Below are 24,875 nucleotides of genomic sequence, written 5' to 3' on the forward strand. Positions count from 1 at the left end.
AATTAAAATGATTTAAAAGTCATTTTGTGTTTTAAAAAGAAAATGGAAAAACAATTTGCATGGTTGCACAAAATGGAAAATAGATTTTCTCCATTACCATCATCTTTATGCTCACACAAAAATCATTATCTTCTCTACCTTGATTCTCCAAGCATGAGTTGCAAGCCATGCACTCCATCACTTTGCATGTTCATCTAAATATATAAAGAAGATTGGAGTTGTTGGAGAAGAAGAAGAATACATAATTTTAAGAGAAAAATTACAGTGAAGAAGAAGTTGTCTTCTTCAATTTGTTGTTGTGAGCTTTTCTTGTTTCTTAACATCTTCAAGCTATTCTTGAGTCTCACAACTCTGCCTAAAGCTCTAAGCGCATAGAAGGGAAGACTTTAAGGTGGTTCATGTTGATATCAAGTGAAGACAACAGCTGAACAAACGTTTTCTTGGAGAGTTCATCAAAGGTATGTTCTGAAAACCCATTTTTTATGAAGAGCATGCTTTAGTTTTTGCCAAAATTAATAAATTAGAATGCTTATGGATCCTTGATACTTCCATTGCATGTTGTTTAACTCTTACAACTAAACATTTTGTGGTCTAGTCTTATACAAACTCCTTTGTATAGGATATCTCTGCTCGCATGTCTCCACATGAATGATCAGAATCATACCATCTGTAACACTTTACAACACTTGTAACATCTACAAAACGGGTCGTATCCGTAGTGTCACAAGGATAAGGTTTTCCTCCTTTATCCATATACTACAGACCATTTAAGTTATCACTTAAGGCATGATCCACTTGTGTGTTTCCACATATATGCTTAAGTTACAACGATAACCAGGGATCTTAGTTTATTGGTTTGTGGTACATGCAACTAAAATATATCATATTTCATAGACAATTGAAGAAAATATCTCATATTATTACATCACAAAAGTTTGTTCATACACGTGTTTACAAACTACAGGACCCTACCAGATTTAAGGTATCAATCTCAACACTTATATGGCTTGACTAGTCTATACAGTACACTTTGTAGTATTTTTTAGTAATTTTGTTACATATATATGATATTCCTCCAACATAAGGAAATTAGAGTAGATTTAAACGTATGGTACGTTTTATTTGAGAATTAATTTACATTGATTTATTTTATTCTAATAAATCTAATTATGATCTAGTTGGTTGTGAAGATGCAGGTTAGTTATCTAACTCATACAAGTTAGATATTAAACAGTTTGCTTAGTACATGAAGAAAATTTTTTATATCATGACAATTAGTGAATAAGACTATCATGCTGAAATTCTTGCAATTCACGAGGCTAGTCGAGAATGTGTATGGTTAAGATCAATGACTCAACACATTCGTAGAACATGTGGTTTGTTTTCTAGTAAAAATCTTTCAACGATGTTATACGAAGACAACACAACATGCATATCCCAAATCAAAGGAGGATATATTAAAAAAGAAAGAACAAAACATATCTCACCAAAGCTTTTCTACACTCATGATTTTAAAGAAAATTGTGACATCATTGTACAATAAATTTGTTCGAAGGATAACATAACAAACTTATTTACAAAATCATTACCAATCGCAACCTTTGAGAAATTTGTGCACAATATTGAAATGCAGCGACTCCGAGATCTCAAGTGATGTTTCCATGAGGGGGAGTAAATATACTATATTCTTTTTAAAAGTATTAGATGATATGGAATATGTAATCTTTTTCTTTCACTATGATTTTTTCCTAGTATGATTTTCAACTAGACATATTTCACATATAAAATAGACATCTAAGGGTGAATATTATAAACATTACGATAATAGCTGTCCATTAGATGCTCATGTTTAGTATTCATTGACCATGTGTTATGTCCTCATTTTCAAAGTATTGTCCATGTGTTTAACATTATACATTATTAATGTCCAAGTAATCTACTTCTTACATAATATTGCACAATATTATGACAATAGATGTCCATTAAATAGTGACATTTGGTAGATTTTTTGAATACATATACATGGGACAAAATCCAAAAAATTTGGAGAAAGTGAGAAAATTTATCTTTTCTATTTTATTTACATTGATTATTTATTTATTTCATATTATGTTTAATTTATTTTAATATTATATTATATTTAGTTATTTATTTTAATATTATATTTTATTGATATCCGTATTTCGTGCTGCTCAAATTCAACACTAAACAATTAATATTAATTTTATTTTAATTTTCTGTAATATTTTAATTATTAGATAGTATAAAATTAAATAAGAGAATATAGTACGAGAAATAATATCATGGTTTAAATTTTCAAAAAAAGAATAAAAATGGAAAGAATGGAATCGGGCCCACTTGTTGGGACAGGGGCCCAAAAGATGGAGTGGGACCAAGTAGAAAGTGGACCCCACGTCACAACTAATCCATGCGTCCCACCGTGTCCGACTGCGTGCCTTGGGGAGGGAGTGTGTTTTATTTTTATTTTTAAAAATTAGTTATTATTCCTCATCGGTTTCTCCCTCTCTTTTCCTTTCCTCAGCCCACCTCTCTTCTCAAACCCTAAAACTTCCTCCTCCCGATCAAAGCCCTAAAAACAGCCCCCATCCCCCTTTCATTCCTTCCTCCTCTGAACCCAAATCACTGTATTTCAACTATGGGATCGGAGATCGTTCTACATAAATTCCCCTCTACTTCCGACCACAATTCGCAGCCCACCGCTTCTCACTCAGTCGTCGGTAGTAACTCATCTCTAGCCAACATCACGCCGCAAGCCGTCGTCCCTCGCAAATCCACCACCTCCTTATCCTCCAGGGACCGCCACACCAAGGTCAACGGAAGAGGGCGGCGCGTCCGTATGCCGGCCCTCTGTGCCGCCCGCATCTTTCAGTTGACGCGCGAGCTCGGTCATCGTTCCGATGGTGAGACCATCGAGTGGCTTCTCCGTCAGGCTGAGCCCTCCATCATTGCCGCCACGGGTACTGGTACTGTTCCGGCAGCTCCCATCTCCACTCTCTCCCCGGCTATGGCTTCGTCCGCTCGGTCCATTTCTTGTAGGGTTCAGCCATTGACGGTGGGCGGCGGTGGACAGGGGATGTTCGCGATGCCACCGCCGAGCTGCCGTCTGGATTTATGCCAGCCTGTCGGGATGGAGTACTCTGCTGTTGGCAATGATTACCGCCACATGCCGTTCACGGCGTTGTTGTTGCAGCCGTCGACGGCGGAGGAGGCGGAGGAGAGACAGGAGGAGGAGGTCTTCAGAGAATAATAGAAAATTGAAAGGATCAAACAGACACAGACAGGAGTCTTAAATTGCAGTATGGAAAATTTACCCTTTTTTAAGCTATTCTCCGTTCTCCTTCCTCTTGTTCTGGTCGTGGCTGGAATTTGTAAAGGGAAGAAGAAACTGTAAAATCTTCTACTGCTATGGAAATTCGATTTTTTCTTTTCGTTTTTTCTTTTTATTTAGATTTAAATATCTTCTCTGGCTAAACTGATTGAATGGACCCACCATTGTCAACATGGTCTTATACGTTCCAAATCATTAGATTTTCAGTGGGGTATGTTATTGGGGACAGATCAGGATTGAGGAACATTCCTAGTATTAGAAATTAAATATAATAAATAATTATTTTGTCAACTAAAATAATTAAAAATCTATAAAAGCAAGGAACTTTTCAGATCAGGTTGGGATGGGATTTTAAACATCAAATACTTTATGTCAAAAGATAATCCATCCCTATGAAAGAGAGAACCAAGTCTTTGGTGGGAATGTCACCTTTGTTCTGTTACTCTGTTGCTGCCTTTGGTCAATAATTGAAGTAAATAACTAATACTCAAATGAAAACGATCCCTTCTCGTACTTTCAATCGAGTATGAACAACTCTGGACGGATGGGTTAGAATGGGATTTCTAGTGGAGAACAAGAAGAAAATGGAAGAGGAGAATATCAAGAAGATAGTGGGGAATCAGAACTGATGCAGCAGAGACGAAATTGGAAAGAGCAATAAGGTTTGAAGGATTTGAAGAAAATCCAAACCTGTTGAATGAAAAGATTGTAAAATGCATTTTTAAGGTATAGATCTAAATCTAATCATCTAAAAGGTCATAGAAATGGCAGCTAAGATGCGGGTAAGTTAAAATAATTTTGCACATAGATGCAGGAGAAAAAGATGCAAACATGTTAAAAAAAGTAAGGATTAGGAATGGACTAAAATAAAGTAAATCCAACTTTGTAGCATTCACTTTAAGCAAAGCACAAAGCAAGGGTAAATAAGGTGCAAGAGGAAGAGAGGCCTGCAAATTTTATTAATCTATTCCAAATAAAATTATAAATAAGATACAGAGCAGGACAGACCGAGTTTCTCTGGTTAAAATTGAAAACATTGAAGTTCAGTCATTGAAGTCAGTATGAATGTTCTGGGGTCTTCCCTCGAGTTTTTCACTACTGCAGACGGAGTTGATAAAAATAATCTTCTTGAAATTTAAGGAAGACCACAAGTCTCAAAGTGTAAGATGCAGTAGAAAGTTAAGACTTATTGCACCTTCTGCCCGGAGTCTTAATGCTTATTTCCAAAAATCCACCATTTCCTCCTCTTTCTAGAGTCATTTGATTGCTCATCTGCAACTGAGGAAACACCTGAGTGAACATGGAGCCGAGTTATGGACTTATTGTTACAGCAAATAAGCGGCTAATTTCGATTCAACCAACTTGTTCCAGGAAGAGAAAATCAAAGACATTAAAAGTGAGGGTTGGAACATTAGAATTAGAGAGTTAAAACACTGCAGAATCAATATTCAAGCTTAACGTCAGGAAGCTTTCGGTTCGCTATGGATAGAGAGTAAAATAATTACCTCCTTGAGGATAGATTGAATTGTAATGCACCTCTGCCCAAAAGCTCAGGAAAAGGACTGCATGTTGCACAAAGGACAATGTGTGAAGCTATTTGCAATCAAGATTACATACATGTGAGATTGGTTCAATGTTCTATTGATTAATAGAAAAATAAAGAATGGTGGATTGCAAACAGGAGAGAAGTCGATGAAGTGAATGTTGGAATTGTCCCTTTGGTTCATTCGCAAGAGATAACGGTCTAGCAGTACGAAGGATATGATAAATGAGACCAAAAAGAACTGGAAAAACAGTGCATGAATTCTGCGAAAGGGAAAAAAACAGGTGCACATTGACAGACCATCTTCCTCCAGTCAAACTTACTGAATTTACAATGGAGAAGAAAATGAAAGTGAAAAAAGAGTGTACTGCACTAAATATGGCCATTTTCCAAATGAATCAGCAAAAGAATGAGTAATGAGTCATGCAAAGGGCCATAACCACGAAGAAGAACCAGAAAACTTAAAAGTTACACGAGTTAATATATCAGAGTTAAGAATTTACCTTGCTTTTTCTTCTGAAAATTAGGGAGAATCTCTATACAGCAGGTGTCCTTAAAAGAAGTCATAACAAATATTTTAACGCCATACTGCAGCATAAAACAGTCATAAGTCACAATTAGCTCGACTCATAGTCTTCGTTGGAGGGCGGGGGGTGAATGGTCAAAGTTTCTATAAGACACAAGAACGATATGGACTTTTACTATTTCAATCAATCTAGCAACTTCATTCGAGTAATTTACAGCATAAGCAGGGCATTGTTACGTCACACAAGATGCATAATACAATGGGCATTTAACTTGAATTATAATAAAAATAAGCAAATGAACACAAAATGGCTGAACTTGCACGGTCAAATATCTGTCACGTTTGCTTAATTGTTTTAGACATTCTAGATATTAACGTAGTAGGAATTATTCTTCAGAGATTTAGGTTCACCGCATGAACGAACAACAAAAATATTTTAAACTTCAAAGTTCCAAAACTATATTAAGAAAACAATACAAAGCCGGAGACAATATCATGCAATGTCCATACCCAGTCTGCAGCTGCCTGTAGTGTTACATGATCACCCCACTCACCGTTCCTAGAAAATTTTCAAATGAAGAATAAGAATTATCAAAACAGGAATAAAAAATGGGGTTGAAAAGAATTAAACAAATAGAAGTTCAAACGATACATGGACATCTTTTCCAAATAATCATCATATGCCATGGGAACATATCCCTCATAAATCTCCCGATGTGATTTGAGCTGGTATGTAAGGAAAAAGAAAAGGAGAGAAGGAGTTCCAAGTTAAATAGGTTATAATCCAGTAAATATCAAAAGATACAATTGTAAAGCTGTAAAAACAATGACAAACCTGATTCACAACATTTTCTCTAACCATCTTGTGACGATCAGATGTTCCAAATAGTTGATCTGATAAAGCACGGAACTGAGAATTGAAAACTGATATGAGTATGTCATGGTCAATTCAAACTGTTCAATTGTGACCAAATCCACATGCTTGAGAAACTACTGACCTGACAATTACCATCCCCTTTAACCTTGCGTTCAACAAAATCATATACCTTCAACCTATGATTGAAAAGGCAGTGGACAGTGACAACAATTAATACCCAAAATTCAATGTCATACAACAATTATACCCTAAGAGAAAAATCACCAAGTAGCAGACTAGAAATGGTAAAAGAAATTCACACACACAAGCTATAAACAAATACCACAGATTCAGTCATATCAAACAACAGAGTTTTTGAGATATTACCTATCCAACAACCTTTGATGATCTGAAGTTACTTCATCAATGGGTGGAATCTCACCATTAATTCTTGGGACATGCTGCACAAATCACGTGAGAAGTTGTAAGGCAACTTTGTAGTAGGCAGAAAAACACAAAATTATCATGGGTCCCACATACATATGTTAGCACAGAAATTGGAGAAGTATAGATCGGCTTTTGCAACCGTACAGTTTCAAAAGATCCCTTGCTTCTTGTTCAAAAAATTAAGTAAACAGTGAAAACCAAAAATCTGCAGTAAGGAATCAGTTAAAGCGGACATGAACAAGTCAATGGTTCACAGAGAAAGCATCTACCAGATGTACAATACCTCTAAGGTTCCATTAACCATTCCAGACTGACAAAAATGCACAAATGATGTAAGAATAGTTCAAAATCTTCCAAAAATTCCAGAAAGAAAAAAGAAAAGAACCTACGTAAATCATTACAAAATACTTTCCAATCATGAGGAAAACAGTTCCATATTCTAAGCAGATATAGAGTATTCCTAGATGTCAGCAGTCACAAGTCCTGCAAAAAAGCATGCTCCATAAAATGTCTGGCATAAATTGATCAGTCTAGGAGGTAAATGTTTATTTGCGTAATGAATCTATAATTTACTTCAACTGCTATGCCAAAATAAAAAGATGTGATTATAGAAAATCTCACAGGTGCTGGAATCATTTGATCCATTTTCCAATCTACTTGATTATCATGCCCATTCGGATAGTAATTATCCTCTTGACCTGGACTAGAACATGAACTAGAAGGTTCCACGGTTTCAATTTCATCTTCAACGGAATCATTTTCTGCAGATAACAAGAATTTTACGCGCCATGTAAGGATCACCATCCCACATATACAGTGAAAGAAGAAGAAGGTGGCTTAGTATTAATAAGAACCTGAAGTGTAGTTCCTTGAGGATGGATTGTTCCAACCAAGAGCAAACTTCGATGCTTGGGAGGGATCTTCTACATTAGAATACCCCGAGGCCTCTGCCATTTCTAATTGGGAAAACTCCTCCTGAAGTGTGCGTGCAATAATCTCGTCGTTCTCCACATGGTTAACCTCATTATTGCTATGATTTCCATAATAATGCTCATAGAAATTGACGTCGTGTTGTGCCATGTCAGGGAAGTACTCGGTACTATACGATAAGTCCCCATTTGAGTCCCCATTGAAAAAACGAAGACCCCAACGAATCGCATCGGAATCATAATCGTTCATGACAATCTTCTCATAACAACTACTCAAGTAAGGGTAGGTTCTCCACCAGAGTCCTTTAAAATCTCTCACCTAGGACGGACAGAATGAACTGCCGATGACTACAAACACGAAACGAGATCAATAATCAATAGACCACAAAGTTCTCGTTGATGTCTGGAAAGTGGAAAAATAAAATAGTTCCTTCAAACTGCACCTTCTAACAACTAAGTTCAATAAATAAATAACAAATACCGAACATATTTGATATTGATCTAACAACAAAGGCCTCTAAGCATTTATATCTTCGGATGCCGATCAAAAACCCATGCAATCACAAACCAATCTAAAGCTTTCGAGAGCGGATGAATTTGAATCAAACAAATAACAACAAACTCGTATGAACAACAACAAGAAGACGAAGAAAACTGAAAAACGAACAGAAGAACGATTAAAGATACCGAAACACTTCATCAAAGGAAAAAAAACCTTAAACAAAGGAGCGCGCGGACTGGATCAATGAATCGTTTGCGTATCAGAGAATGAAATTTATGATATTAAGTATAAACAGAAACACTCACCAGCAGTTGAATCAAAGGTGAAAGCGATCAACGAGGTTTAAGGCTGAAGCTTCCTATCGAAGAAATGTGTGAAAGAAAGAAAAGAAAGTCGCAGAGGACTGCACATATAAAGAAGCATACGGATGCAATAGATGACGACGACAAAATTTTGTAAAAAGGCGCATTTCATGCCCTTTATATACAGTTACCGCGCGGTCGATGTGTTGAGAAAAAGACCGTTTTCTCCCTCAAATTATGCATATATATTATATTTTTTCTTAATATATATGAGTTGATAATTATTTATCGTATTTTTATATTTGGTTAAATTACTTTTTTTTTTAATTTTTTGTTCCTTCTATGCAAAGTTCAAAATATCAATATCGATGGAATATCGAGGTCTCGATTTTATATTGATAGGAATTTCGAGAAAATTATGGAAATTGATTAAAATGATTATAATTAGTTAATAAAACTTTTATTGTGACTTAATTAAACTATAATTAACCATTTTTAATTACAGTTTCTATATAATGTAAGACAGTATTTAAATGTCTATTGTAAATTTCTTTGTAAATGTTGGTGCAAGAGCAAAATTTTTAAAAAGAAATAGAAAATAATTACAAAATAATATAAAGTTTAAGAATATTTTGATGTAAATAATGTGAAAATTATGAAAAAAAATTTATGGTCAAAGAAAAAGAACTCACATCAATTCAATTTCGAAATAATGTGAAAATTGAATGGAGTTGAAAATAAATATATGTCAATTTTTTTTTTTCAAATTCAATTTCTTTATAAATGAAAATTTTGGATAAATAAAACAAAAAAAATTAAGAAAAGTTGGAAATTAGAAAAACTAACATATAAGAAAGGCTTAATCCTTTAGTCGAAAATCACATTAGCGTAGACTATAAAAATGAGTGTAATTGTTAGATTTTATGTCATAAAATTCGTAGTTTGTAAATTGATAAACATATTCTGGTTTGTTTTTTCGATAAAATTGTTATTGAAATTGTAATCTTGAATCCAATAAACTAAGGTCCTAAGGCTATTTTATGTAGACTTGAACTTTATGTGATGACATAAAACATGGATCAAGTTTGAGTGTATAGCCTAAAATGGTCTATAGTATAGGGATAAGGTTGGATGTCTTGTTCTGGGGACACTATGGATGCGGCCCACTTTTTAGTTTGTACAAACGATGTAATCCTGAATCGTTCATATAAAGATATCCAAGTGGGGTATCCTATGCAATGAGTTTGTATAAGACTAGACCACGACTTAGTCACTTTTGCTTTATAACACCGTTTACTTATAAAACTGACTAATTCAAATTTGATGACCTAGGTAACTCGATCTCAATCCTGAGCTAACTATGAACTCCTGTTTATTCGGGATTATCCTTAGATCTGCATGGGTGAGAGCAGCTCAACAGCGCTGACTCAATAAGCCTCCCATTTCAGGGGTAAGACCGGGTAAATAGCTAGGGACATAGAGTGCAAGACGGACTTCACCCCTACCCGTCTCTAGGGGTAGTAGATATTCCCTTAAGTGCTGACTTCGGAATTAGAACAAGGGCCCCACCATCTCTCTAGGCTGAGAGGGACTCGATTTGTTGGTTGGACCACAAATCAATTGTTTTTTAGAGGTTCAGTGGGACTGAATAAATAAGAAGTATTCTCGGGGGTAAAACGATATTTTGACCCAGCCAAGACCACGAACAACCTGTGAAAGATTGACTTACTGGTTATGGTTATATCAGATGGACAGAAATATATCTACAGTGAGGGGAGTGCAACTACGGGACTTTAGTGGAATGACCCGTTAGTTAACAAATATTGATTAATTAGGTTAAAAAGTTTTACCGGTTAATCTCGGATTGTTGGAGCCCTTGATCTGTAGGTCCATTAAATCCCCTGCTAGCTCATATGGATTAAACTTAGAACAGTATGTTGGATTAATTCGAATTGTTCGAATTAGGAAAAGTGATTAAAATCGACAAGTATATGCAATATCACCATTAGATTTTGTATGACGCTCTATATTCAAATGTGATTCGAATTTCGAAAATATGAATGCGGATTTATGTTCAAGAGGTCAAAATTAGTTTAGAGGGTCAAAACTGTAAAAAAAGTCAAATAGTTGATTTTTTTACTAGGGAAAAGTCAAAGTTTGACTTTGACCATATGGAAAAATACCTTTTTGCCCTTGACTATAGTTAGTGGAATTATCCAATATTTTTGTTGGATAATCTCACTAACTTAAGTGGACTATATGTAAACATTATAGAATGATACATAACCCATTTTGGTCTAGTGTTTTGTGAGGTGTTGATTTTTGGTGAGCTTTTACATGCATTAGATGATGTAATTGTTTTATAGAAGGAAGTTTTTTTTTTTTAATAAATAAAGTCGTCTTCTTCTTACTGAATTTTTCTTTTTTTTTTTTTTTTTTTTGGTTTCCAAGTTATCACCAAAAACTCCATTTTTTTCTCACATTAACGTTGAACCTCTCATTCTTCCTTTTCATTCATTCATTCACCAGGTCCCACAACCCAGATCTGAGTCCAGAGAATAGAACTCTAGTGGTGGTCCGGTAGAGTTGAGTCAAGATTTAGTGAGAAAAAACATTTTTCGTGAGCTACAAAGGTTGTACACTATCTCTTTTTAGTTTACTGTTTTTCCTATATTTGCATGCTAATTTCCTTTTAACTAGAGTCAATTAGAGTGTAATTAGATCCTTATTCTGCTGTGTATGTCTCGTGTTCCATCAGTAATAAAGACAATAAAATCGAAAAACTTGAACTGGACTAATGTAGTTAATTAAAAAAAAGTCAAAATTTTCTCAAAATATCGAAATTTCTCGAAATTTTCTCAAAATCTTAAATTTTTTTCGAAATGAGCGAAATCGGTATATTTTCAGAATTTTGGTCTGTATATTGACTAAATGAAGCGATAGATCAAATTGATATATTTTTATGTATGTTTGAATATAGCTTAATAGATAAAATACTTATTATCATTTCAAATTTTAGTAGTTGAATTATCATTCCACAATTATCCATTCACTATGATGAAGAAATAACAATTAAGGGGACGTTTGAGACAAAAACTATTCTAAGACTATAATAACCACATCTTGTTACTAGTAGATACTATCCTATAGTCTCCAATTAGCTACAGCCAACATGATTTTAAAAGCCTTATTTGCTACAAGTTTTACTATTTTATATTCATCATTTTTTTATTCATAGCTATAATATTTATTGTTTTTTTTAAAATTAAAATAGTTTATACTTTAAACATATATTATTATAATCCAAACAAAAATAATCTATACTGAAATATAAATTATTATAATTAAATTATAATAATCAACTTCTTGTTATTTTGATGTTCTTGAAAATAAAAAACAACTAGGATTTTATGAATTTGTTTTCAAGCGTGCACACGTGTGAATCAATGAAAATGGAGTATGGTTTTGGCACGTGTGATATGCACCGCTACCCCTTGAATAAACTCCCATTTTTTCGAATTACTGTCAATTGAATGGCTCTTTCGAAAACATTATTTTCTTAAATTATAAAATATAATACATCAGTGTCTATTGTTTTCGTACTATGACGTGGCAATGACGAAGCATTTGATTCTTGAAAGTTTTGCCATTATTAAAAATTATTTTTATAATTGATAAACTTTTAATTAATAATGATGGTTAAATTAAAATTTTAAACTGTGAATTAAGGATGAGATTTATCTTCATATGATTTTCAACTTTTAAAAATACAAAATTAATCTATAAAGTTTGATAAATTTTAAAACTCATGAATCTGACGCAAAATTAAAAATTTAGTATACTATTAAACATAAAATTTATATTTATATTTAATATGCCTATTAAAAATTTAAAATATCAAATTATTCATAAACATATCTATCTAAAATGATAAGGCTCTATTCTGATATTTTTTATCATTAAAGATTTAAAGCACAAAACTTTTAAAGAAACGAAACTTGTAATTTAACATAAGGTCATATTATATTTTTATCTATTGTAGAAAATAGTCTTTTTTGGCACAAACAATTTCAATTGTAATGTTAGAAAAAATAGTGTAGTTAAACTAATTTTGATTGGCATAACTTTTCTTCCTGTGAGGTTCAATTTTCCATCATTATAATTATTGTACTAAAGATTTGATTTAAATTATATATTAAAAAATAAAATTAAAAAACTATCCTTTGAAAAGCCGGTTTATGACATAAATGAAGTCTATATACTTTTCAAAGCCTTCAACTTTAGACAAGTTTGATAATATTAGCATAATTGATGGACCCTTATATTAACTAATGATTTTTTCATGGGAAAAGATGATTTTATAAATGACTATCATATATGCATAGTTTTACAACTTGGACTAGCTTTAGTATTTTTATGATATGGTCAAATGGGTACTAATTAGATATTCAAATTAGAATCTTAGAAGACAATCTTAATGTGTAAAATAAGTTAGCATGTGGGCTTATACCATTTGCTTCCCTTTTTGTTCACATATCAAATGAGGAAGGTAACAAGTCATAGTTGTGTTGGAAGATTTTATTTTATTTTATTTTATTTTTTGGGTCCAATGGGATGGTGCTTGTAAGAACAAGCAAAATACTTGTACAACTTGAACAAGCAAAGTTGTTTACCTCTCTCTCTCTAAATTGATGTTGATAGATAACAAGAGAATGAGGTGTCAAAATCAATTATCGTCATTTAAGCAGGGGATTGTATGGGAATATGGGGTGAATGAGGAACAAGAAGGACAATATCTTTTCAGTGTTGTTTGGTAACTTTGGTTTATTCAATGTTGGTTTTTCATTTGCACTTCATGTGGATGTGATGTGTAAAAATAAATAAATAATTATAAATAAGATTTTAAAGAGATATATAATCATATTTGTTAGGTACGTTTTCTGAGAGATGTTTGGAGTAATAGTAGAGTTGTGAATTTTGAAGAGTTGTAAAGTCTAAAGGAGTTAAAAGTCGTGAGATCCACGATATAAAAAGTTCATAAAGAAAAAATTTTCGAGTATTATAATACTACCTGTTACTCTCATTCATAGTTTGACACATCTTCAAATTATATATTAGTTTATTATTCACTTATTTCGTAAACCTCATGTAATTCTCAAATTCCACTTTTAAAACAAATTAAGAATTTGTTGGGGTTGATGCCCTAAATCACGGATTTCATATTTTGTAAACTTTATTTGGAAAGAAATTATTTATTTAATGAAATAAGTATTATTTTATTTGACATTTAGTTGCATTGACCCAAAACTAATAAATTAAGATCCAAGATTATTCGATGTAGCTTAAACATGTATGTGGTGACATACATGTGGATCATGTTTAAGTAATAACCTGAACGGTCTATAGTAGATGAATAAGACTGGGTACCTTATCCTGGTGAAACTGTAGACACGACCCACTTTGTAATTGTTACAATTATTATAAAGTGTTACAAATGATCCGATCCTGATCATTCATGTGGAGACATGTGAGCGAGAGTATCCAACACAAAGAGTTTGTATAAGATCGGACCACGAAATGACTAGTCTCTCCTTATAATGTCGTTACTAGAAGATACTTACATTTCACCAGGGTGACCATAGGTGACTTGACCTTAATCCTAAATGAATTGTGAACTTTTGCCTATAAAAGCAGTCATTTGATTTACATGGGCGAGAGTGGTCAGATTCTCCACTCAATGTGCCTACCATTTTGAGAATTCATCTGATTGGGGAGTTGGGAACACTGATACACAAGAAGGAGTTCATTCCTTTTTGTTGTTAGGGTAAATAGATAAATTCTTCCCTGAGGGTTGATTTCAGGTCCTGAACAATGAGATGCTTCACCTTCTTCTCGCCCGAGAGGGGTTCAATGATAGCTGGACTATGACTAGTTGTTTATTAGAGGGATCAGTGGCACTTAAGGAGTTAGATGTAACTATAGGGGTAAAACGGTAATTTTGACTCAACCATACCTACGAGCAATTTGTGAAGGGTCAACGTACTATTGATTAGTTATATCTAATGGACACAGAAATATATCTACAGTGCAAATAGTGCAACTGTCGATCTTTAATGAAGTGACCGACAATTGATGAAGGTTAATTAATTTAATTAAAAAGTCTAATTAATTAATTTCGTATCATTGGAGTTTCAATCTGTAGATCTATAAGGTCCCCTTATTAGCTCAATAAGAATTAATGAGAATCAAATTAACTTTGAATTAATTTGAATTGTTCAAATTAATTAAAGAGAATTAATTGTATGAGATACAATTAATATAATGTATGTGATACATTATAATATAAAGTTTAAATGAGAGAAATAAATATTTGAATATGATTCAACTCTTGATTATATGAATATGAATCATATAAAAACGATAGGTAAAAATTAATATGAATATAATCCATATTAATACTATAAGTTATATGAGATAATATAAATTATAGATTATATTATATGTGATATAATATATAGTTCAAAATTAGTTATATTAAGGTAGTTAATATAATTAAATTTGAATTTAAATAATGAAATAACTCCCTTAGAAGTTATTACATGTTAAAGGAATAACTCCCTCATCTCCAGGTGACCTACTACAGAGGAGTTGAGGAGTTTTTTTTTTTTTTTTTTTTTTTCCCCTATTATTGATTTTTTACGTGAAACTAATTTTTCACAGAAGATCTCTCTGCCCCATCTCCTTCCCTCTACCAAACTCTCTCAAGAACTCTACTTCCCTTTTCACCAAATTTAACCAAGGAAGCCTACCAAACTCTCATTAATTCTCACCTTGAGAATAACAAGGTAACACTTGTGCTGGTGTTCGGTTTTGGAGCCATTGTTGTTGTCTTTGAGTTGTTGTGTTGCTGAGTTTGAAAGAAATGGAGAAGATCTCTTATTCATGTTCACTGGAGAGGAAGCAAGAAGAATGGTTCTTCAATGGTTTGTATGCTCCATTTCCCTTTCTTCTCTGTAAAATCTTGTAGAAAGCATGCTTAGGTTTTCAATATGTTTATCCATGGTTTCCGTCTTCTCTATTTTCTTAAGTTTGTACAACAAAATTCGAGACACCTGACATTTGTATGCTTCCGTGGTGGGAATTTCAATCCCTTCAGAATTGAGGTCGTAGGGCTAGAAATTTTCCTGTTTTAAAAGCACAAAATTAATGTTTTTGGTTGTGAGTCCTATGAATTTCTTAGACCAAACAAGGAGTGAAGTTCACAACTCTAACTCTTTGAGCCAAAGCAATTACACTAAAAGTTGAAGATAATAATGAAGAAGAAAAGTTGTGGGAAAAAGTTCACCTTATTTTTTAACAACTAACTGCAGGAAATCAGACATGAGAATTTCCATGAGCAGTAGAAGAATCGTTCCAAATTTCATTCGTATATGAACATACTCGATTACAATCAAGAAATGGAAACACACAGTCATGTATAAAATAAAATTACAGCATATTTCTCTAAAGATCAGGGGATAGAACAAACATACCTTTGAAGACTCATCTTCAACACCCTTGATCACGAACGCTCGTTCACAACAATACGACAACCACGAACGCTCGAACACTTCAACCACTACACTACACGATCCACAGCAACCACGGACACAGTGAACGACCTCCACAAAACCTCGACTATGTCGAGTTGAGTATGACACCACCACAATGGCTATCTTGGTATTCTTGGTATGAGATCCAGAAGTGTGGACTCTATGTGAACTTGGTTAAAGGACAAGACCGGAGGAGAACGATCGTGTAAACAATTGAGCAAGTGGTAGATGACAGTGTCTATCATATAGACGATGCCCAATCGTTTAACAAAAGCTATGCGGTCATTTAGCAGAAGTTGCACGACCGTTTAGCTCATCGACCAGCTGAGTGTTTATCGTATAGAAACACTCCACGATCGTCTAGTCTCTCCAAGCTGTCGTTTAGAAAATCATATTTACTTGACAACCTTTTCGTGAGTAATTTTCGAGAATGGAAATCTCAATTCAACAACCTCTAAAATTAGGAAAATATTTTTTTCTTTTATCTCACGGTTACCATGAAACTACCAATAACCTCCCACTCAATTGGTTATTAGAGAAAAAGAAATAATTATCCAATAATTAATATTATTATAAATATATATGATAACCAACTTACCATAGTATATTATAACCTATAGTTTTAATATTTCATCTCATGAAACATATAAACCATAACTCTTTTTATATTTCATGGTACTTTAATGTAAATCTCATTTACATTAATCCTCCAATAGATGTATCTCATACATCACACCGATCATATCATGTATAATCGCATTACCTCTTGTCAATTTGAATATTTCAAATCAACACTAAGAACTGATTCTCAACTTGAATCCATTGAGCTACCAAGGGGACCTTATGGACCTGTAGCTCGAAGCTCCAACGGTACGTGAATAACTGTCTAAACTCTTTAGTCACGAGATCCACCATCCGTTAACTACCAGACACTCCACTAAAGACCGACAACTGAACTCTCTTTACTATAGATATATTATGTGTCCATCTTAACTAATCAACAATGCGATAACCCTTCACAAATCGCTTGTAAGTACAGCTCGACCAATAACTGTTATGCCCCTGTTCTAACTTCTTAAGTACCACTGATCCCTCTAATGAATATAAGTCATAGTCCTACTATGATTGCATCATCTCTTTCAAAGAGAAGCTGTGGCCACTATGTTCAAGCTCCTGAATTAGCCCTTAAGGGAGCAATCTATCTACTTACCCCTGCTTCAGGGAAGGAGTGAATTCTATCTTGTGTAACTGAATTCCTAGCTCCCAAATTAGACAATCTCCAAAAAGGTAGGCATGTTGAGTTGGTAATCTGGCCTTTCTCACCCATACTAATCAAAGGACCGTCCTCAAAGGTAGAAGTTCCTAAAACACTCAGGATTGAGGTCATGTCACCTATGGTCGTTTTGGTGAGATGTAAGTCTCCAGTATCAACGATGTTATATATGACGCGTTATTTTATACGGTGATATAATGAAAGGAGTTGCGGTGATGGAAAATGCGTTGTGCAACAAGCTTTCTCAGTAGAACCCAAGTATAAATCCTGCGGAGTTTCCTAGTTAGTCCAGGGTCGAACTCAGGGACTAAGGAACACAATATGCGATAATAATTTTTAAGATAACTTTGCGGTAACCAATAAATCAAAAAGATGTTGGGTTGTTGTTTGCGGTATAAAATGTATGCGGCAGATTTGAGAAATGATTGATTATGCAGCAGATACACTGAGTATGCAGAGGGACGGGTTGAGAAAGTCTTTAGCAGCATTTCCCGAGAATGCGTTTAAACTATGTGATCATGCTACACTCATGCGACAACAATCATTTTCCAATGCAATGCGTTAGCTCCTAATTCTAGGACGCATGCAATGAATGCGATAATGTCTATTGAGCTTATTCCTAAGTCTCTACTTCTTGCCTATGCGATGATGCAAGATGCACACAAAGACAAAGTGACCGCATACAATCATAACTTATCTCTAGGATGCATGCGATGCGTTAATAGCAAACTGTGCTTATTCCTAAGCTCCTATCTCTTGATTATGCGTTTCTAATCCGACTTTCTCGAGCCTAGATTCTAACCTGACTTTTCCAAGCCTAGATTCTATCCTTAGACTACCCTCCCCAGTATCTCTAATGGACGAATGACACATACATAATACAAGATAATCGCATAGAATGAAGATCCCCAGTTATGCTAGCTAAGTGCTTCTCAACCCATTCGACAGATTTAGCTATTCATGTGTAATGTACAGAGAGTGAATAGATATAAAGATGTAAATTCCATTTCTATAGATAAGTTCAGAGTACAAAATGACAATGAAAGATAAGGGTAGAGAGTCTGGTAGCAATTCATTGCTTCCCAAGGCTTTTACACTATTAACTCTATTCTGCTTAAAAGATGTTCTTGCTTCCACAGGAGTTGGCCGTCTCTTTGATCTCGACACTTCCGACACTCTTCCAAGTTCACGGGAACGATCTCTCGGTACAATCTCACTTCCCTCGCTTCCGCCTTCTAAATAAAAGAAAAACTAAGAATAAGGCTACTTCTATCTAAAGGGAAAAATTCTCTAACTGTCGAACTCCTTCACTGAAGGTGGTCTCTGTATTTATAGAACTTCGGGGTGAAAGGCTTCTTCTCTCTTATGATTGCATTGATGGGATGTCATTAATTCTCTGTCTGATGCGCCGAATATTTGTCACCGAAAAGTTTAGTATACTTGTAAAGTAGTTCGTTAATGGCTTGTTAACTTAATTTGGAATCGACCATCATCAGCTTTCTGTCCCATTGTGATTTATTACGCTTTTCACCCGGATACATCCACCAAGTTGCGCTGGCTCTATGCGGCAACCTTCTTGAGCAGATATTTGCGAGCGCAAATAACCGCATAGCCTTGCGTTAATGCAATCTTTTGATGCGTCAGCCGTTGATTTCTTTGGATCGCATTTTCCGCCTTGTGTCAACACATATTCTGTACAAAAATACATAAGTTAACTGTTTTAATGCGATGGACGCATGCGACCGCAATATTGTGAACTTAATGCTTTTGGACGCAATCTTATATATTTTTATCAATGCAAACCTGCATTGTTTTATAACTTAGCATTGTAATAACGTACATTTCTGCCCGTTATCAATATACAGAGTCTAATCTTCTTGTGGTTCGGTCTTAGACAAACTCTTTGTATAGGCCCGCTCGCATGTCTCCACATGAATGATCATGATCTATCATTTGTAGTAGTTCACAACACTTGCAAACCTCTACAAAGCGGGTCGTATCCTTAGTGTCACCAGGATCAGGAATCCCTCCTTAATCCTTATACTACAGGCCTATTTAGATTATCACTTAAGGCATGATCCACTTGTATATCTCATATACATTCTTAAGTTTACATACAATAACCATGAAGCTTTGTTTATTGGATATGAGTAAATGTCATAATGAAATAACTCTTATTTTATTAAGAACAATGTGTATATATTATAAACAACGAGACTCTGGGAGAATTAAGACACCAATCCCAACACTAACAATATAGTAAAAGCAAGAGATGCTACAAAGAAATTTTTTTTCCCTTTGAAACTAAAAATTAGGAGTAGATACCTAATCAACCTACCTCACTTGATCCCATCTCTATGTAGATATCTAGAGACTAAGGAGGTATCTAGGACGCTAAGTTGAGTTTTAAAATCTGGAGTTAATATATTGAGAGGAAGTATGTGTTTGGAGTATAGAATTGTTTAGTTGAGTTTCTTATAAATATGCAAAAAAGTGAAATAGTCAAAGATAAAGTTCTCAATAAAAGTGCAAACTTTAATAGTGAGCACTATTATTGGTAGGAGAACACTATTAAAGTTGGTGGAATTGAATAATATTTGACAAATTTGACAGGTCCAAGAAGAGAATTTAAGATCACTCCTAGCTGCTAAGGCATTCTTATATCACTATAGACCTTTTTCTTTTTGAAGAGTTTATCAATTTATATATCATAATTTTTGTGCTATTGTAATGATTTTGTTAGGGTAATCTGTACAATATTTTTTAAATCTCATATCATCCAAGAAACTTTCAATTACATAACCATCAACATTTTAAAGAAATTATTGTTACTATTCATGAATTCATGATTTCATAAAAAGTATAATAAAAAGTATAAAATGATGTTATTTAGAATTATAAATTTAGTCCTTCAAATTTTAACGGTAAAAAAATATCCTCTTAAGTTACTTAAATTTCAAATCTATATGTATCATTGAACTTAATCTCCCAACTTTAAATTTCATGTTAAATAAATTATTGGCTAATTCAACATTTAAAAAATATATATATCTATTCTACGTGTAGTTTTTTATCTTATTAGTTTCGTGTTTAGTAAGTCCGTGAAACAAAAAATTATATCGCCATAAACTTATTTAGCATCTTTTAAAGTTCATTGTGCATAGCTTCAAAAAAACGAAAATATTATCAAACGAGTCTTTCCAAGCGGAGGGATCTAATGAATCATCAACATAATAATTTGTATTCAGAACTTGTATATTGTAATGTTAAATAAATATGACTGTTTACAATGAGTCGGCCATGGAGTTCTGCAAAAGCTAAGAAAGAGCAGTCCCACTATCTTTGGCTAAAACAATAAAGTCCCTTCACTGTTACCAAGTTCAGTAAAACAACTATGATAAACTTATCAATTTGTTAAAACAAGAAGAAGAAGAAGAAGAGGAAAAACAAAAGTTTCTGGATTTAGTGCATGGAAAAGCAGCTGTCTTACCCACTTTTATTTGCACAACACAGAAGCATATATTACAGGATCATCATCCATGTCATATATCATCAGAGTTATCTAGCACTGAAATCAATTGGCCAAGCTTGTCGACAGGTTCTTTCAATCAGCACGTCCTCAAAAGCTTCGTTGCTTGTAAACACGAAAACCAACCATTTTCTCTATGTTGAGAATCTATGGTTTTATTATCATTCCATGATTCGGCGGCCTTGGGAGTTTTTGATGGTCCAAGACTTTCCAAGGGTGTTTGGGGGTTTCCCGTTTCTGTCCATGCCTCTGCAATCCGGTCAACCATTTCCAAAATATCGCTCATCTTTGGACGATTCTTTGGATTTCGAACGAGGCAACGGTTTGCAACATTTGACAGCTTATATGCGGATTTGATGTGTGATTTCCCCTTCAGCCTAGGATCCAGTATTAGCTGGAACTTCTTTGTGTCTGCCAGATATGGCTTCACCCATTCTAAAAGCTTCTGCTCGCTCTTGGGACGGTTTCGGTCTATGGGGACCCTACCCGTTATGAGTTCATAAAGAAAAACCCCATAACTCCACACGTCGGTCTTGGATGTCAGACGTCCAGTCTGGACATACTCAGGAGCTGCATACCCCATGGTTCCAACAATCTGATGTGCATTGTTGTTATATTTATTGAGTACCAAGAAAACATAAAAAGTTCTAAACAAAACTACAGCAATATAGCAACTCAAAAGCCAAAGCTGAACTCCACAATGACAATCCTATTAATAGCCGTGGTATGAGTTTGAGAAATTAGATTAGTACAGCATAAAACAATTACTGGAAGCCAGGAACGACGAAGTTCATTTGGAAAAACTGTCAGATTGTTATGTATGTGCGTGCATATGAGTTCGTTTGGTCTTCGTGGTCTGAATTGAGCAATGTTCAATTTATATTAACTACTAAGTAAAGTGGGTGGTACTGTTTGAGCATACCGCTGTTGAGACGTGAGTAAACCCTTCTGGAGGTCCTAATCTGGCAAGTCCAAAGTCTGACAGCTTTGCATTCCATTGCTCATCCAGAAGAATGTTCGAAGACTTGAAATCCCGAAAGATTATCTGCGATGTTCTTTGCTGAATAAAGATACAGTACCCAAAAGCCTAGGAAAAGTTGCTTACACAAAGGAAAAAAAAGTACCTGAACATCTAACTCTTCATGTAGATATGTTAGTCCGCGAGCAGCATCTCGGGCAATTCTTAATCTCATGGCCCAGGAAAGAGTTGTCTCTGCTCGACTTGATAAATGATCCAACACACTTCCATTAGCCAAGAACTCGTAAACCAGTAGACGCTGTATTCCTCTTTCATCATCATCGGCACAGTAGCCTACCAATTTAACAAGGTTTGGATGCTCAACAAATCCAAGAAAATTCACTTCTGTCACCCACTCCTTGTGACCCTGCCAACAAGAGGGCAGAACCTCAATATGCAAACTAGTAATCCTTGGAAATTGATGGTAATCACGCAAAACGAAAATCACGGCAATGAAGATTATAGTATGGCATTTCAGTAGTATATTTGCTGTAATAAGTGCAAAAATAGCTTGTAATTGTTTGTCATATAAGATTTGAGTTTAGAATATAATTCTGCTGTTGTGAATCTGTGATGCATTCCCATATATGATGCACTGGGTAACAACAATTGGCTTGTAAAAGTTATACTTGTAAGACTTGAAATGTGTACAAAAATATATTCTACATCTCCCATGAAAGTATGGAAGACAAAGGAAAAAACCCATCTAGAAAACAGAACACCATCTTTTCTTCCATGGAATTGCTAATGTACTTTGCTCAGTAAAATAATTTCAAATGAAATTGATGAACAAGAAAAAAATTAAGTTGGCCTAAAACTTTCATCAAAGACTAGATAGCTTTCTAGTTGATATCAAGAGGCAGAAAACTTGCCTGCAATCCCCTTTTACCAAGCTGTTTGACAGCAACTTCAATTTTTTGCGACGGATCATCTGCACTCTTGATTGACCCTCTATAAACACATCCAAAACCACCTTCTCCAACCATAAAAGTTCGACTGAAATTTTTAGTAGCTGATTTGAGATCAGAGACGGCAAAAACTCTGAGGTTGCTAGCTCTCTCAGACATGCTGAGTATGTAATTTCTCCTTGAGGATTCCGAGCTACTGTTTGAAACATTTTGTGAATTAAGTTCAGAACCAGATCTTCCAACTTCAATATCGGTATTCGCAGAATTGATGGACATAACTGGTGTTGAGTTCATTGGCTTATCCCTCTTGTCCCCATTACAAAATGAGGAAAACCAACTCATGCCTCCTGAAATGACCAACACATTGATTCTTCAGTTACCAACCTAAACGTAGCAGAAAACATGGACATGAATGCCAACTTGCCAGAACAAACAGGGAAATCAACTACAATTCAAGGGAAAAGGTTGAAGTTCATTGTGGGAAAGAAAAGAACATAACATACTGACAAACAATCCAAGCCAAGCCTTGGAAGAATTGTCAATAATTCTCCCATTACAAAAGGAAATGGAATCTACAGAATCTCAGATCTTCTAGTTTCATTTCACCATGACAATTCAAATGACAAACCAGTAAATCACCCTATAAATGACCAATTAAGAAAACAACACATCTCTTAGTCCTACGGTGACAGTCGAAATCGACCCATCTGTTATAACAAAAAGAGAAACAAGTCTAAACAGAACAACATGAAAAGATATTAAAAAAGTGAGCAGCATACCAGATTAGTAACTTTATTCCAAGAAAAGCAAAAAGCAAAAAGAGAAAAAGGGTCGGAATCAGATAATCCAAACCTGTTTCGCTTTTCACAAGATCGCAGCAGCCATGAATCCAAACTTTTGTAGGAAATTTCTAAGAGAAAACCCAGGTTGAAAAATGCCCAGAAAACGTAGAAATCGGTGGAAGTAGAAGGATAGGAGACAACCCAGTAAATGCTTTTGAGAGTCTTCACACGGCAGCTGAAAGTCAATCGGTCTGGTCAGCTAACGAGCCGAGATTAACGAAGGGGCAAGTATAAAATATGGGTTTAAGTGGGAGTGATTGGTACCGGAAAGTAGAATTAAGAGATGAATATGGATGATTAGGAAGTGAAGACTGGCTGAGGGAAATTGAAGGCGGAGTCAATGGATGAGGTTCGTGGAATGAAATCAGTGGGAAGCGACAGCAATTCTTAGGGCCCGCCATGGCTTTGAATGGGGTCTTCTTCGACCAGAATTAAAGCCGTGGAAGGAGCCAGGTAACTGCTTCACCGACCCCAAAAGCTCAAATTTCTTGCTTTTTCGCCATTTTCAGAGTAAATATGAACGTGGATTGGATTATGTCTTCAGCGGTGAATTTTTCTTACTCTGTAACTCGTCCTATGCTCATGGAATAAGAATAAATTTCAAATTTTTATAAGCAATCAATGAGTCAATCCTAAAAAATGTAGAATAACATCTGGGTTAATTAGACAAGAGGTGTAGTTTTTTTAAAAAAAATCAGGGAAAAGGGGTTGTTTAGAAATAAATTAGAAAAATAGTGTTTTTTTTTTTTTTAAAAAAAAATCTTTTTTTTTCTTTTTTATTTTAATTTCCTTGTTAACTTCCCTTAGCATAGCACTTATTCTCTCTCTCTCTCTCTCTCTTTTTTAAAAACTTTCTATCCATTTGCTTTTCTTTTTTCTTTTTAATCTCTATTTCAATTTCCTTTTAAACAATTTTTTTTAGTATTGAGATTGTCAAAGGGTTTTTTTTTTAATATAAAATATAATTTTATTTCTAGATTTTTGGATCTAATTTCTATTTGATTCACTATTATATTTTTAATCAATTAATTTTGAGTAAGTTATGTTTCAATTTAATTTACATATTTCATAATATTACAATTTTAACTTGAGATTTAAATTGTGTTTCAATTTGATCTATAGGATTTAAGATTTGCACTTTTACCTCAACATATCATCATATATACACTACTAAGTAATTTGATCAAAATTTAAAAATGTTACAATTTTACCATTGAGTTCTTTTTTTCTTTTTTATTTTTAGACAATACTAGTAAGAT

At 34.3% G+C, this 24,875-nt stretch overlaps 3 protein-coding genes across 8 annotated transcripts; 1 reads left to right on the top strand and 2 right to left on the bottom strand.

Annotated features, from left to right (window-relative positions):
• The first annotated feature begins 2,316 nt into the window (after positions 1-2,316).
• Positions 2,317-3,449, top strand: LOC120074008 (transcription factor TCP11). Its single transcript, XM_039026972.1, has one exon. The coding sequence runs from the start codon at positions 2,657-2,659 to the stop codon at positions 3,266-3,268; it is 612 nt and encodes a 203-aa protein (XP_038882900.1). The 5' UTR covers positions 2,317-2,656; the 3' UTR covers positions 3,269-3,449.
• Positions 3,450-4,269: 820 nt separating this feature from the next.
• Positions 4,270-8,596, bottom strand: LOC120074007 (OVARIAN TUMOR DOMAIN-containing deubiquitinating enzyme 12-like). 4 transcript variants are annotated; one of them, XM_039026970.1, is made up of 11 exons: positions 8,458-8,596; positions 7,576-7,998; positions 7,343-7,482; positions 6,662-6,735; positions 6,417-6,471; positions 6,254-6,328; positions 6,071-6,144; positions 5,929-5,977; positions 5,396-5,480; positions 4,855-4,911; positions 4,270-4,627 (listed from the first exon to the last, which is right to left on the bottom strand). In XM_039026970.1, the coding sequence occupies exons 2-11, from the start codon at positions 7,898-7,900 to the stop codon at positions 4,560-4,562; spliced, it is 1,002 nt and encodes a 333-aa protein (XP_038882898.1). In that variant the 5' UTR covers positions 7,901-7,998; positions 8,458-8,596; the 3' UTR covers positions 4,270-4,559. The 4 variants fall into 4 exon arrangements, with proteins under 4 accessions (XP_038882898.1, XP_038882896.1, XP_038882897.1 ...); XM_039026968.1 differs by having other exon boundaries at positions 4,270-4,639; XM_039026969.1 differs by having other exon boundaries at positions 4,270-4,639; positions 8,366-8,496.
• Positions 8,597-20,550: 11,954 nt separating this feature from the next.
• Positions 20,551-23,882, bottom strand: LOC120073871 (serine/threonine-protein kinase PCRK1-like). 3 transcript variants are annotated; one of them, XM_039026776.1, is made up of 5 exons: positions 23,554-23,882; positions 22,739-23,121; positions 21,973-22,233; positions 21,771-21,893; positions 20,551-21,443 (listed from the first exon to the last, which is right to left on the bottom strand). In XM_039026776.1, the coding sequence occupies exons 2-5, from the start codon at positions 23,114-23,116 to the stop codon at positions 20,928-20,930; spliced, it is 1,278 nt and encodes a 425-aa protein (XP_038882704.1). In that variant the 5' UTR covers positions 23,117-23,121; positions 23,554-23,882; the 3' UTR covers positions 20,551-20,927. The 3 variants fall into 3 exon arrangements, with proteins under 3 accessions (XP_038882704.1, XP_038882703.1, XP_038882702.1); XM_039026775.1 differs by having other exon boundaries at positions 22,739-23,158; positions 23,627-23,881; XM_039026774.1 differs by having other exon boundaries at positions 23,627-23,879.
• Positions 23,883-24,875: the final 993 nt, after the last annotated feature.

Source organism: Benincasa hispida, chromosome 3, assembly GCF_009727055.1.
Source record: "Benincasa hispida cultivar B227 chromosome 3, ASM972705v1, whole genome shotgun sequence".
In the NCBI taxonomy this organism is placed as follows: domain Eukaryota; kingdom Viridiplantae; phylum Streptophyta; class Magnoliopsida; order Cucurbitales; family Cucurbitaceae; genus Benincasa; species Benincasa hispida.

Coding starts and splice junctions, on each gene's coding strand:
- LOC120074008 (XM_039026972.1), top strand. CDS start 2,657: ATGGGATCGGAGATCGTTCTACATAAATTCCCCTCTACTTCCGACCAC.
- LOC120074007 (XM_039026968.1), bottom strand. CDS start 7,900: ATGAACGATTATGATTCCGATGCGATTCGTTGGGGTCTTCGTTTTTTC. Junction 6,472..6,661: donor CATCAAAGGTTGTTGGATAG/GTAATATCTCAA, acceptor TTTCAATCATAG/GTTGAAGGTATATGATTTTG. Junction 5,481..5,928: donor TACAGGCAGCTGCAGACTGG/GTATGGACATTG, acceptor TTTATGCTGCAG/TATGGCGTTAAAATATTTGT.
- LOC120073871 (XM_039026776.1), bottom strand. CDS start 23,116: ATGAGTTGGTTTTCCTCATTTTGTAATGGGGACAAGAGGGATAAGCCA. Junction 22,234..22,738: donor TTGGTAAAAGGGGATTGCAG/GCAAGTTTTCTG, acceptor TCTTGTTGGCAG/GGTCACAAGGAGTGGGTGAC. Junction 21,444..21,770: donor TTACTCACGTCTCAACAGCG/GTATGCTCAAAC, acceptor AATGCACATCAG/ATTGTTGGAACCATGGGGTA.